The sequence below is a fragment of the Amia ocellicauda genome, chromosome 12 (genome assembly GCF_036373705.1).
Source record: "Amia ocellicauda isolate fAmiCal2 chromosome 12, fAmiCal2.hap1, whole genome shotgun sequence".
NCBI classification, from domain to species: domain Eukaryota; kingdom Metazoa; phylum Chordata; class Actinopteri; order Amiiformes; family Amiidae; genus Amia; species Amia ocellicauda.
The window spans coordinates 21,475,624-21,489,661 of NC_089861.1; the positions used below are offsets into that span (position 1 = coordinate 21,475,624).

The window sequence follows — 14,038 nt, forward strand, 5'->3', positions numbered from 1 at the left end:
AATTTGGCTGTTTGTTTTTGCCAAATTACATTTATTTGGATTGCTAAAGGAGTTTGTGGCTTTTATTTTCATTTGTGTTGAACCCATCTCGGAAATAATTGGAAAAGTTGTTGAGATAAAGCAAATTGAAACTTCATTAACTAGCTAGCTTGATGGCACCACGTCAGGGAATTCCTTCAGTGAGAACTTAGTTTTTACAGACACAAGTGAAGCTTTATAGGAAGATGACGTGGAATGTTGTGGCTGTTAATCCAATCAAAAGGTACAAGCCCGAGTCCGTTTATGATCTGTCTTCCCGGGGGGATATATGGGATCCGCAATCTTTGATATTTTGCTGAAAAGTCCGATCTCACGGTCATCTTTTACAACTGTCCATCAATCGTTAACAAAGAAAGTTCCTGCCAATTTGGGGAAGCAATTAAGTCCTACAAACAGACTTTTAACAAACAGCTGTGGGCTATTTTGGCACTGTGTGATCTTTTATTACTAACAGGAAGTTCTAACAAATGTACCTTGTTGAGCTGAATACAAGCTATTTCTAATGCTTGTATTAATATAAAACATTATATAGTTATCACAAAACACTTTCTTCAACTTTCCAATACAGGGTCTTCAATTTGTAATTCATGTTTACCCATTTAAATGTGTCACTTAAGGATTTATCTTGTATTGTCTCTTCCACAGATCCACTGAAGCAACAGGAGAAGCACTTGAGGTAACATTGTAATAAAGTAAACATCTCAAATGCTACCAACATAGATTTGCACCAGGTGATGTTGCCTAAACATTGCAAAACAGCATTATAAAATAAAACATATAATACTATATTCCCGAGTGGCAATAATAACTAATCAGGAAATACACAGACTGAACATTTTAGTTCAATGAAAAGAAAAGAACACATAAATTAATACATTACATTAATGACACTGTGTGCTCAGGGTCAATCTGTTTCTTCAACATTTTTCTCATAGCAGATGCAAAATACAACCTCACTCAACTCTTCCAGAACTAAAATAGTAAGCTGGCATGTAAAGAAATTATATAGTTAGAGAAAAAATAGTAGTAGAGCATGAAGTTGGAATGTAGGGTGGAAGAGATGCTAATTTATTGTTTTGGGATCTGCTGTACAGGGTTTAAAGAACTGTGGAATAGGGTATATAGCTCTGGGATTTGTGGCAAAGGATGTTGGATGTAGGGCACTAGACTGTAGAGTGTAGGAAACCAGTATTCAGGCATCAGTAATAAGCTGATGGAAATCCTTGTTGTCTCACTGGTCTAAATTATATGTGTAGGAGTTTCCAGTGTTGTAGACAGAGAGTGACACTCACCAAATGATCATTGATTCAATGTTCTGTTTGATCTTGCAGGTTAAAATGACAAGTCTTTCTTCCAGAAGGTCAGTATCTTTGTTCATTTTTATATGTTACATACATGTGTATATTTTCAATCGATGCACGCACATGACAGATCATCAGCACCCTCCACCACTATACCTATTGTCAACACCCCCCTCCCACGCTCTATCTTATATCACTATGAAAAATTCATGTTAAAGCCATTTATCTGAGCAGTAAATGTTTATTTGTTTGAAAAAATATATATAACATTGGAGTAAATGCAAAAATCATTATTACAATGAATAGTAACAAAAACGTAATATGTTTTTATTTTAACTTCGTAAGTCAGTATTTTGTGTGGCCTCCCTAAGAATGCAAAACTGAAGCAATTTGCTTTGGTAGACTGTCATGTCATTTTTTTCAAGTAGTCCCGTGGTAAATTCCTCCAAGCTTCTTGCGGAATTTGCCATAACTCTTCTTTTGACTTTGGCTGCTTTTTGTTATTTTCCCAGTCCAAGTGATCCCACACAGCTTCAGTTATGTTGAGGTGGGGCTCTGAGGTGGCCAATCTAATACTGTGAGTGTTCCATCAGCACACTTCCACTTTAAGTAGGTCTTAATCGTGTTTTCAGAGCGTTTGGGATCATTATCGAGCCGAAAGATATAGTTTTTGCCAATCGGTAATTTTCCCGAAGCACAGCATGAGGAATCAAAATCTGTTTATGTTTCTCAGCATTCATGATTCCATCGATTTTGACCAGATCCCCAACACCATAAGCTGAAATGAACCCCCTGACCATTACAGAGCCACCACTGTGTTTCACAGAAGGCTACAGAGAGGCATCAATGTACCTCTGGCCAGCTCTTCTTCTGACTGGCATCACTGGTTGTCACTCCATGCTTTATGGTCTTTCGTGTAGTGCAATTTCTTCTACTTAATGCTTTTCCGCATCAATGGTTTCTTAGCTGCAACACTCCCTACAAGACTGTTTCTTGATCCTGAGCAAGCACTGGATTTCCTTCTGTCCCTCGAGGAAGTGACCTTTAAGTATTGTTCATCAGATTCAGACAGATTTTTGCATCCTCCAATGACAGCTTGAATGCCACATCTTGAAAATCTGTTTAGGTGGGCTATTGTTCTCTGAGAATTTGCTTTATAAAAACAATGATACAAAACTATGACTTTGTCTGTCAAACTGTATTAGTTTAGCCATTTCCAAACTCTCCTTGAGGCATTCAATTGATACCCATGCACAGAGTTCCAGGAGGGCCAAAAAAATTATCGACCAGGGGGGTTGTGGGGGGGAGATCTATGTCAAGCGGGAGGGGGAGGTCCTGGCGATCTGTCGAGCATGGTGGGGAATTTGTCAAGTGGGCGCACAGACTAATGAATTGTCATGCAACAAGACAGCACTTTCTGAGTGGCAGGTCAAAAGAAGCAGGGGCCATTGACCCTTTCACCCCACCCATGCACGTGCCTGATTCCATGTGTTTCTTAAATCCCACCACTAGCAGAAAATAAATAATAATTATTATTAATTATTCTACTGTTATACAGTGTATACAGAGCAAATTACAACCCCAATTCCGAAAAAGTTGGGACAGTATGGAAAATGCTAATAAAAACAAAGAGGAGTGATTTGTAAATGTACTTTGACTTGTATTTATACAAAAAATGTATAAAGACAAGGTATTTGATGTTTTACCTAATCAACTGCATAGTTTTTTGAAAGTAAATATTTATTTTGAAATTTGGGACAGGGGCAATTTAGGACTAATAGCGATGTGACAAGTTGAAATTAGAAGGTGCAGTGAAACAGGTGAGGCAATCGTGTAATCACTGTATATAAGGAGCCTCCAAAAAAGGCCTAGTCCTTCAAGAGCAAGGATGGGTCAAGGCTCGCCAATCTGCCAACAGATGCGTCAGTGAATAATCCAACACTTTGAGAACAACATTCCCCAAAGACAAATCGGTAGGATTTTGGCATTTCACCTTCTGCAGTGAACAATATAATTCAAAGATTCAAGGAATCTGGTCATATCTCAGGGAAGGGAAGGCCCGAAAACTACTTCTGAATGCGCATGATCTTCGATCCCTCAGACGTCACTGTCTTAAAAACCGTCATGAGTCTGTAATGGATATCCTGACATGGGCTTGGGAATACTTTGGTAAACCTTTGTCAGTCAACACCATTCACCACTCCATCCACAGATGCAAGTTAAGGCTTTACTGTGCAAAGTAGAAGCCATACATCAACACTGTCCAGAAGCGCCACCGACTTCTCTGGGCTCGGTCTCATCTGAGATGGACAGTAGCACAGTGGAATCATGTTTTGTGGTCCGACGAGTCAACATTTCAAATAGTTTTTGGACAAAACAGCCATCATGTTCTCTGGGCCAAAGAGGAATAGGACCATCCAAGCTGTTATCAGCGTCAGGTCCAAAAGCCAGCATCTGTCATGGTATGAGGCCCATGCCCATGGCATGGGTAACTTGCACATCTGTGAGGGCACCATTAATGCAGAAAGATATGTACACATTTTGGAGCAACATATGCTGCCATCCAGACGTTGTCTTTTCCAGGGACGTCCCTGCATTTTCCAGCAGGACAACGCCAACCACATTCTGCCCGGATTACAAGTGCATGGTTCCGTAAGCAGAGAGTGCAGGTGCAAGCATGGCCTGCCTGGAGTCCTGACCTGTCTCCGACTGAGAATGTGTGGCACATTATGAAGTGCAAAATAAGGCAACGAAGACCCCGTACAGTTGTGCAGCTGAAGAAATGCATAATGGATGAATGGGGGAAAATTCCACTTACTAAACTTAATCAACTGGTGTCTTCAGTGCCCAAATGCTTAATAAGTGTTATTTAAAGAAAAGATGGTGTTACACAGTGGTAAACAGTCGAATGTCCCAACTTTTTTGGAATGTGTTGCAGTCATTAGATTTGAAATTAGTGTATATTTTCAAAAATAAATTAAATTCACTAAGTAAAACATCAAATAATGTGTTAATAATGTGTTTTCAATATAGCCCTTAGCTGGAGCTCTGATCTAAAGAAGACTTCTCCCACAAAGTTACCACTTTGCGAACTGACGAGAGTCGATACCTAAGAAGTGACTATACTTTTTTTTTTTTTATAAAGACTTCGTCATCCAGATATGGTTAGATTTCTATTCATTTTATTTATGTAAACAGTAAACAGTAAAAAATATAAACACATTGACTACAATATCGGTCAGTAAGACGAAGGTGAGTCTCTCATTAGTATTGTTAGTCGGACATCAAATAACTACGCAGGTTAGTATTTATGTCAAATAACTTCTCGTTATATATATATCAGTCTCATTTATGTTTGGGTGCCGAGAAAGATTCTATCATTTCTTGTTACCACAATTCTCCCTAATTGATTACTGTTCAATGATTAAGGATAGGCAGGGCCACCTATAATCTAGTATCTATTAACGTGTCAGTTTCAGACTAAACAGTTAAACAGAATGAGAAGATATTTCTCGGCATTGACAGGTTTTATTTCTAAAATTGTCAAACAAAACAGTTTAATGCAGGACTTTATATTTAAGAGAATACTAAATGATATTACACATTCTAAAGTTTATGACTCACAGAATAACATTTCTAATTGATTTCTCAAATGTCATGAATAATAAACTCCAACTGTTAAACTTATCTGAGCTTCGTCGCACAGAGGCCTCTCTGTCTTCAGGATCAGATAAAAGCACACGCCATGAAGTTCCACAGGGTGGATTGGAACAAAGGCAGTCTGGTTCGGCTTTGTCCAATAGTCGATGCTCCTGGAAGTTGAGGTTTCGCGAAAGTAGAGTCTCTTCCAAACAGATTTTCCACTGGTTTGAAGGCTCCAAGGTTGTGCACAGGATATCTTCTTTGCAAGCAGGGTTTTCCACCGTAGTTACTTGAAGACAAAGTCTTTGAGAAAAGCAGGGCCCTGTTTGTTTCCAAGGGTCAAGTTTCTTAAGACTCAATAGCTATTTAAATGACTGAACACTTCTGTATTACAGTCGACTTAGTCAATTGTGCAGCTGTATTAACTCCACTGATCAGATGGGTACAGGCGGGCAGGCGAAGTTTCTAAAGTTCTTTACTTAATAAAGTTCTTTAAAAGAATTCTTCATATGGCTCAATCTCCTTCTCCCAGTTAAATACTTCTGATGCCGGCAAAGACTTAGTTTCCGGTTCCAGTTCTGGGAACAGAGCTACAATTGAGCTGTGGCAGCGAGTTACCGGTTCAGGTGAGAGCAAGAGATCATAGGCGATTGGTTCTTGAGTTTGCGAGGTTGGATTCCGGTGCCAGCCCCAAGTCTCCAATTGGAGGAGGCTCGATTTATGCCTGATGTCAATCCATGCCATCTTTTGGAAATGCCGGTTTGCCTGGATTCGTAGCTCTGTTTCGGGATTTGGCTCTCGCCCGCTTCAAAGGGGTTTATGACCTCCAAGCCCTATTCCCAAGATGTTTTCACAGAAGGGGTTCCGAGCCATTTGTCCCATTCTAGGTGAGCCGACTCCCAAAACTGTCACTTCGATGTAGAACAGTTCCTGGGCCGATGAGCTGAGGAATTGTGGTAACTTTGTGGGAGAAGTCTTCTTTAGATCAGAGCTCTAGCTAAGGGCTATAATGCTCTTCTCAAAATACACCCCCCCCTTAACGCTATATATATATATATATATATATTGGAAGAGAAATCCACTGAAGATATTGAGAAGGAAGTGTCTGTTTTCCCAGTGGGTGTTGGAGTGTCATTGTTGTAAAGGTGCTAATTAGAGTATCAGGGTGTCTATGACCACGGTGTGTGTGCATGCGCGTGCATGTGTGTGTGTGTGCATGTGTGCATGTTATATCCTTTCATTTCCAATTTATTTCAGCAAACCTGTCCGAGTTTCCCATTCTCTCTGTGAGGAGGAGAAGGAGGCTGTTCAGCAGAGAAATATCAAAATACAGAGGAGCCTGCAGGAAATGGGTATTCCTTGTGATATGGTAGGCATTGTGATAGCACATCCTGATTGTCTGTCACTGTGTCCAAACTTCAATCCGGTCACAAACATTCTGAGGCTATTGTCTGTCTGTATCTATACCTATGTGTAGATTTAAATATGTGCTGCCTAGACACTTGAATTAACTATTAACCAGTACGAGAACGTGGCAAATTGTTTCTCGTGTCAGGTTGGCCAACCAGTTAGTACTCCCAGGAAAACCGGGATAGATCCTTCTTCACAGAGATGGGGACTGAGAGGAGCAAAGCGGAGCTCAGAGCAGAACCACAGTTCCTCCTGTTGCTTGGTGGTGACTTTGATTGTTTCAGGCCCATGTGGTTTTGTTTTAATCATAATATTAATAAATAAGATATCTATTTTAACAACCCAAGCATCACCGTTTTCACCCCAGATATAACTGCTGAGTGGGTCCATAAAGCTAATCCTTCCTTTTATGTGACCGTAAGAGATTCCCATTGTCATTCAAATGTAGTTTGGCAAATTCTAGTCTCCTCTTTCTGTGGTTCGCCCTCAAAAGAGGCTTCTTCCTTGCAAACCAGCCATGAATGCCACATGTTACCACATGCCACAGGTAACTTCCAATACTAGTTTTCAACATTTTTAATCTTCTCTATTTCTATCTTTATACTGTGTTCAACTGTGGCCTTTGGATTAACATTTTCCTGCTGAAGCAATTCCCAACCTATGGTGGCGAGACACCTGTTCTTTTCCTTCCAGACTTGCCACTGTTCCAGTAGGCTTCATTTTTTTTAATAATGGACGTTTCAGTGGAAAGTGAATACATGTAAATGTATGACTTTGCTCTGTGCAATGCTAATACGATGACAATAACAAGCTGCCACCTGTTCTACACCTGAACCCGCTTTGCAACCAATCCCTGTATAAAGCAGTTGCTTCCCTGGTTCACTGTATGGCACTGTATGGGAAGAGCAGTGCTACAGAGAGAAGTATTTGGATTGACTCACCGTTTCACCAGCCCCCATTGTCTGAGATTGGCTTCTAAATCACCAACCCTGGCCTGGTCATCAACACCACTCACTGACAAAACCCCCCCCTCCTTTCTGGATAACAACAATGAGGTTGCCCTTTGGCTCAAGCCTGCTGCTCTGTGTTTGTGATTGGGAACTTGTTTAGAGGCCTGACCATAGGCAGGGACATAAAAACAGTGTTAGCAACAGTGTTCTGCTGTTGTAGCCCATCCGCCTCAAGGTTGTACGTGTTGTGGCTTCACAAATGCTTTGCTGCATACCTCGGTTGTAACGAGTGGTTATTTCAGTCAAAGTTGCTCTTCTATCAGCTTGAATCAGTCGCCCCATTCTCCTCTGACCTCTAGCATCAACAAGGCATTTTCGCCCACAGGACTGCCGCATACTGGATGTTTTTCCCTTTTCACACCATTCTTTGTAAACCCTAGAAATGGTTGTGCGTGAAAATCCCAGTAACTGAGCAGATTGTGAAATACTCAGACCGATCCGTCTGGCACCAACAACCATGCCACGCTCAAAATTGCTTAAATCACCTTTCTTTCCCATTCAGACATTCAGTTTGGAGTTCAGGAGATTGTCTTGACCAGGACCACACCCCTAAATGCATTGAAGCAACTGCCATGTGATTGGTTGGTTAGATAATTGCATTAATGAGAAATTGAACAGGTGTTCCTAATAATCCTTTAGGTGAGTGTATGTATGCATATACGGATGTATGTGTGTAGACTCCCAGTGATTTTCTTTTGCCCTCAGGCTTATGTGCCCCCCATCGCGGTGTTGGGGTCTGGGGGGGGTCTGCGTGCCATGGTGGCTCTGATGGGAACACTGAGTGAGATGAAGACTCAGAACCTGCTGGACTCAATCCTGTACCTGTGTGGAGTGTCGGGATCCACCTGGTGAGTCTGCAGCCCTGGGGTCAGAGGTCAGGGGGGCACACCATGAGCCTGGGAATTCTGAGACGAGTTTGAAATTTTGAAGAACAGCAGTGAAAATGGTAGTGGTGTTTCACATGAGGGAAAAGGTGACCCTGTGAAAATCAGTCCTGATGTCTAACCTGCTCTGATGCATTCTTCTTTGTGTGTGTGTGTGTGTGTGTGTTTGTGTTTAAAGGTGTATGTCAGCTTTATACAAGAATAAGGACTGGTCCTCTCAAGTGGAGGAGAGAGAGGAAGAGATGGTGGAAATGCTCACAACTGGGACAGTTTCAGTTTGGAAAAAGTGGAAGAGAATCTTCAAGGATGTGGATGACGAGAACTACTCTCTGACAGACCTCTGGACTGGCATTATTGTTTATCATATTGTGAAAGAGGTAATACCCGCCTCTCTGTCTGGTCACATGTCTTTTGATATATGTGTCTTCTTGTCTGTTTATCTTGCTGTTCATCAGCTCATTAATGGCCTGTTGACAATGGTAAAGTAGATTACCCATGGCTGTATGTTACTGATATTTGCTGCTTTGCTTATGTGGATTGAAAATGTATTGCAACACTGGAATGCAGACAATGCAGATATTGGAATCCCATACTGTGAAACATTTAACAGTAGCCATATTCAATCTGATATATTTATCATCCATTTCTTGCTTTGAGCCCTGGTAATCTATAGTGTGCAATGCTGAAGAAGGGAGATTAATGTGCATTTATATAGTTTGTTTATTTTCAGGGCACTGCATTGGCAAGCACATTTGTATTTGGCAGATCTTATATAGCAATATGTTTATATTCAGTGCCAGAGTTAGGCATACATTATGTAAGATACAGTTTACGTTTCAAATTATAAGGAGCCTCTAAATATACAACAAATATTATTACATTTTTCATAATCTAATGAGAAATGAAAGAGACGCAAACAAATCTTTCAAGCTGACATTTTCCTTCCGATCTGACAAAAATATACTTAAGCTAGGTTCACACTACAGGAATTTTAAAATCCAAACTGATATTGGTAACAGTGGGCAGCTCACACTTAAGGACCCACTTTCACTGAATTTATGTTTTCTGCATTGTGATGGTGTGCACACTACATGATTATTAAAGAACAGGGGGTCACACACTTTTCATACTGATCTCCGACACAGCTTCAAAACTCACATCTTCAAATCTCTCAGAAACACATCCATCCAGAGAAACAGAAAACAAACATGGATCAAGACACTGATGAGTTTGCCACCCTAGCTGTTTGTGTGTTTGTCTGTACAGACAATCAAAAAAGCGTAGAGAGAAAAGAAAATGTGGGTAAAGACATGGCTTGGGAGGCAAGGGCAATAGCCTGTTAACTCTGCTGTGAGAGGTGGAGGTGAGCAAGTCATAGGCTATATCCATCCCACAGTATGTTCATCGCATTGTAGGTATCGATATTTTGCGCAGACTTGGGTAAATTACAGATACTACTAGGTATTTGTATTTGAAAGTATTATTTTCTCTGTATTTGAGTATTTTTAAATCTGACCCAAAACAACTGTTTGTATTTGAAGCATTTGAATACATACTTCTGAAAATCAAATACTCCTGTCATTTTATTTTTCCTGAGTATTTTTTTCTTCTTCAAATCAGCTCAACTCTCAAAGACTGCTAACAGTTTCCGTTCTCAGAATGTGTCACTGATCATCTCACCCTACATGACCCGTGCAGATTGTAGTTGTAAACATTATACATCTTTGATATTATCGTAAGGGCACCGATGAGCTTAATTTTGGATCAGAGGGAAAGCGATTGCATCGTGACATCGTGGTTTTTGTTGTTATTTTAGAATATTTTAGAAAATTAAGCATAATAAAATAATATTACAATACCTTTCTCTTGTGCTAGTTTTTCCTTCAGTTTATTTTTAGGTTAGGTTGCATCGCAATCCTATTTTTTATTTAATTATTTTAATCTACTACACTGAATACACACAAAAAACAGATTGATGACAGGTTTCTAGAGCATAACTTATGTTTCATTCCATGATCAAAAATAAAATCCAATCTGAAAACTGATCACTGTGAACAATTATAGAAAATAATTGAAAATATATTATTTATTAATTTTTAGTTTTTGCTAGGGGGCCCCATAACGACTGGGGGCCCTAAGTGGTCAATTATGTCGCTTATGCCTAGAAATGGCTCTGATAAGTAATAAAGGTTATTTTAATAAAGTGGGCTACAAACTTGCTGTTGTGTACCACATATTATAAGAACCTGGCAGAACGGTTTTGATCAGTTTTGAGTGTGTCTAATTTTGATTATATGTGTTTATGTTTGGTTTATAGTAAACACTTTAGTTTGGAGTTATTTTATCGTATCCAATAGTCAAAGTTTCCAGTTCACATTGCATGAGTTGGCAGACTATTGAGTAATAAATACAAGTATTGAGAGTCAAACCTTGGAGGACGGCGGTTTGTGAATTGGAGAATTAATAAGTCAATTAAGTCATTTTATAAGGGGAATTAATAATTTGTTCTTGGTGATTTTTGGAGGAATTATGAATTTGGCAGGTTAATGAGTGGTGGATAAATGAGAGTGGATCTGTAATTTCCTTGATAGCAGAAAAACTACACATTCACCAGATTTATCATCCCTGCACCATCTCTAGTGATAATTATCAAATCAGCTGAGTGTCAGTGTTTCTTTCTCCATATTCTTACTCCTTGAAATTAATTACAGATGAGTCCATGATTTGGTTTGGACCAGGTCTTTAACTGTGAATGGCTAATTCCCAATTAGTACAGAGTGGACAACTATCGAAAGCCGTGTACTGTGAGTCAGAATGCTAGGAAAAGGTGAAACTCAGAGGCAAAGCTCAGTATCTCCATTTACATAGTTTTTTTAAGACAAATCCAGCGATATTGTAGCTGTCCCACTCTCCAGGAAGTTATCATACAACACATCCTAAAACCCCAAAAGAGCATACATGCTTGCTTTTGACCCCTGTAAATCTTTTTTTTTTTTTTTTTTTGTTCAATGTATTATCCTAACAAAGATTCCTTCACCCACGTTGAGAGATTGCTGTTGACTTTAAAATACCTCAACATCCTGCCATCTTTACAAAATAAATACATATGATAACATAAAGCAGTGGTTCCCAACCCTGGTCATGAAGGACAACCTACCCTGCAGAATTTTGTGCCAACCGAGCTCTCAGTTACTTGATTTACTTTCAACTTGTATTGAATCTTGCACTATATTTTGTACTGGATTTACCTTAGATAGGACTTATTGTATAGAAAGAGAGAAAAGGAAAGAAAGAAAGTTAGCGCGGCCTCATGACTCCTAGTACCCAAGTTCTGCCTGTGTTTATTGGATGAAGCGGTTCGTGACAATGGAATAATGAATGAGTAAATAAATAAATCACAATCCTGATGATTGAAATGGCATATGAATCTCTGTGAAGAGGATGATGCCACTCCATTCCCACCCTTTGGGAAGAAGATATTGAAATCCTTCCATTTGTTTTTCCAGGAAAACAAAGAGCATTTATCCAGTTGCACAGATGAAACCATGGTGAATCCCTACCCAATCTTTGCCGCCATAGACAACAGGAGATGGGTCAACAAGGCACAACATGAAAAAGGTAAGAAACACCTGGGTCCGTTTGTACTAACAGGATCAGAAACAGGATCGGATCCGGGCTCACTGGATCCAGATCATGTCAAGGCGCTATATGAAGCAGATCATGATCCAGCTCTGCTGATCAGGGTGTTTGATCCGGTTATTGAGCTGCGCTGCAGTGACTCAGCAATTTCCTCTGGACGTGAACCGGCTCATCAGTGTCTGAACATCTACCGATCTAATGACTCAGTACAATCATAAACCTTTCACAAAACTATACTGTGCTGTATTGCTGACAGGTTTATTAATTAAACATTAAATTAATTAGTACGTAATCAGAAAAGTTGTCCGTCAAGGACATTGCCCTTGGATCCGTTAAAACTGCACTAAGTACACAACCTTTCCAGTTTCTTGCACTGGTGTACATCTCACAAGCTACGCCACTGTTTCTCGTCAACTACAAAAATAATAATATAATAATAATAATTTGCCAATAATCAATTGTATTTATGTAATGTTGGGGTCCGGGCGGTGGTAAAGAGATCCCTCCTTTAATAATAATTAATCTGGTTTCCAACTGGTTATTATAAACGGGTTTTATTGACACTTCTCTTCCCCTCATACATTTCCTGTCTTACCCATACTGCCCTAGCATCAACTTAAATAACTTTATTTATACCTATAGCTAACAAACATTTATCACACAGTTTAAAGGTATATCATATAGTAAACATAAAGCTAAAGCTTAAAACAGGTGTTCAGTTCTTTTAACATATTAGTAAAATATATTTATTCTAAACAATTACTGAAACAATCTTACATTTATAATGCGCTTTTCTCATACCCAATAACCCAATAAGTCAGTCAAAACAGACAAGATCAAACAGGCAACACCGCAGTAGCAGCTCAAGAGTATTTAAAAAAACTTGCAACTAACAGAGATCCTGAACAGCTTTTTAAAAAGGTGAGTTTTAACAAATGTCTTAAAACTGTGGAGTGGCGCTTCTCAGAGCTGTGCAGCCGTGGAGCTGTCGTGTCGGCTCGGTCACCTTTCGTCTTCAGTCTGCAATGGGGTGCTGGAGAAATACATAAGAACATCGTGCTCGTTTGGTGTCCATTAATATCTAAGTGATCCAAGGATCCTATCCAGTCTATTTTTAAATGTTCCCTAATTTTCAGCTTCTACCACATCACTGGGGAGTTTGTTCAGATTGTGACGACTCTCTGTGTGAAGAAGTGTCTCCTGTATCAGTCTTTGATGTGGAACCTTATCAAAAGCTTTTTGAAAATCTAAGTATATCATATCATATGCTTTCACATGATCCACAGCTGCAGTTGCATGTTCAAAAAATTCTAATAAATTAGTAAGACATGATCTGCCTCATCTAAACCCATGTTGACTATCTCCAAGAATATGGTTTTCATTAAGATGCTCCTCTATTTTCTGTCTAATAATTTTTCCCAACATTTTACACGTGATGCAGGTGAGACTGATTGGTCTGTAATTTCCTGGCTCAGTTTTGTCCCCTTTCTTGTGGATTGGTATGACATTTGCTGTCTTCCAGTCAGTTGGCACATCCCCTGTTATAAGTGTCATTTGGAATATTTGAGTTAGAGGCCTATAAATAATTTCCCTCATTTCTTTAAGTACTGTTGGAAATATCCCATCTGGCCCAGGTGATTTGTTGGTTTTTAATTCTGCTAGTCCCTTTAGTACCTCCTCCTCATTTATCTCTCTTAGGATTTGACTGGACTGATTGTTAACCTGTGGCATGTTATCTGTCTTTTCTTTTGTAAAAACCTCTGTGAAATACTCATTTAGAACATGTGCCACATATTGTTCATTTTCCAAGATACCTCAATTTTTGCCCTTTATCTGTTTCACTTCCTCCTTTATTGACCGCTTGCTGTTGTAATATTGAATAAAGCTCTTTGCATTAGTTTTAGCTCCAAGAACTCTGTTTCTTTCTATTTCCCTCTTTCCTGATCCCTTTCTTAAGATCTCTTTGCAGCTCAACATATTTTATGTATTTTGTTTCATCACCATCCCTTTTGTATGCGCTATACAACATTTTCTTATACTTTATATTTTTTTGCATACTTCTATTAAACCATTTTGGCCAATGTTTTTTGGTCCTCAATTTGCTAAGTTTTGG

General features: G+C 39.3%; 1 protein-coding gene across 1 annotated transcript in view; it reads left to right on the forward strand.

Annotated features, from left to right (window-relative positions):
* LOC136764020 (cytosolic phospholipase A2 gamma) overlaps positions 1–14,038 on the forward strand; it is a 59,203-nt gene that overhangs the window by 15,701 nt on the left and 29,464 nt on the right. Inside the window, exons 3-8 of the mRNA XM_066717851.1 lie at positions 685–715; positions 1,371–1,399; positions 6,240–6,351; positions 8,108–8,250; positions 8,465–8,663; positions 11,793–11,904. Of these exons, the coding sequence (XP_066573948.1) occupies positions 685–715; positions 1,371–1,399; positions 6,240–6,351; positions 8,108–8,250; positions 8,465–8,663; positions 11,793–11,904 (626 nt within the window). The remainder of the gene's footprint in view (positions 1–684; positions 716–1,370; positions 1,400–6,239; positions 6,352–8,107; positions 8,251–8,464; positions 8,664–11,792; positions 11,905–14,038) is intronic.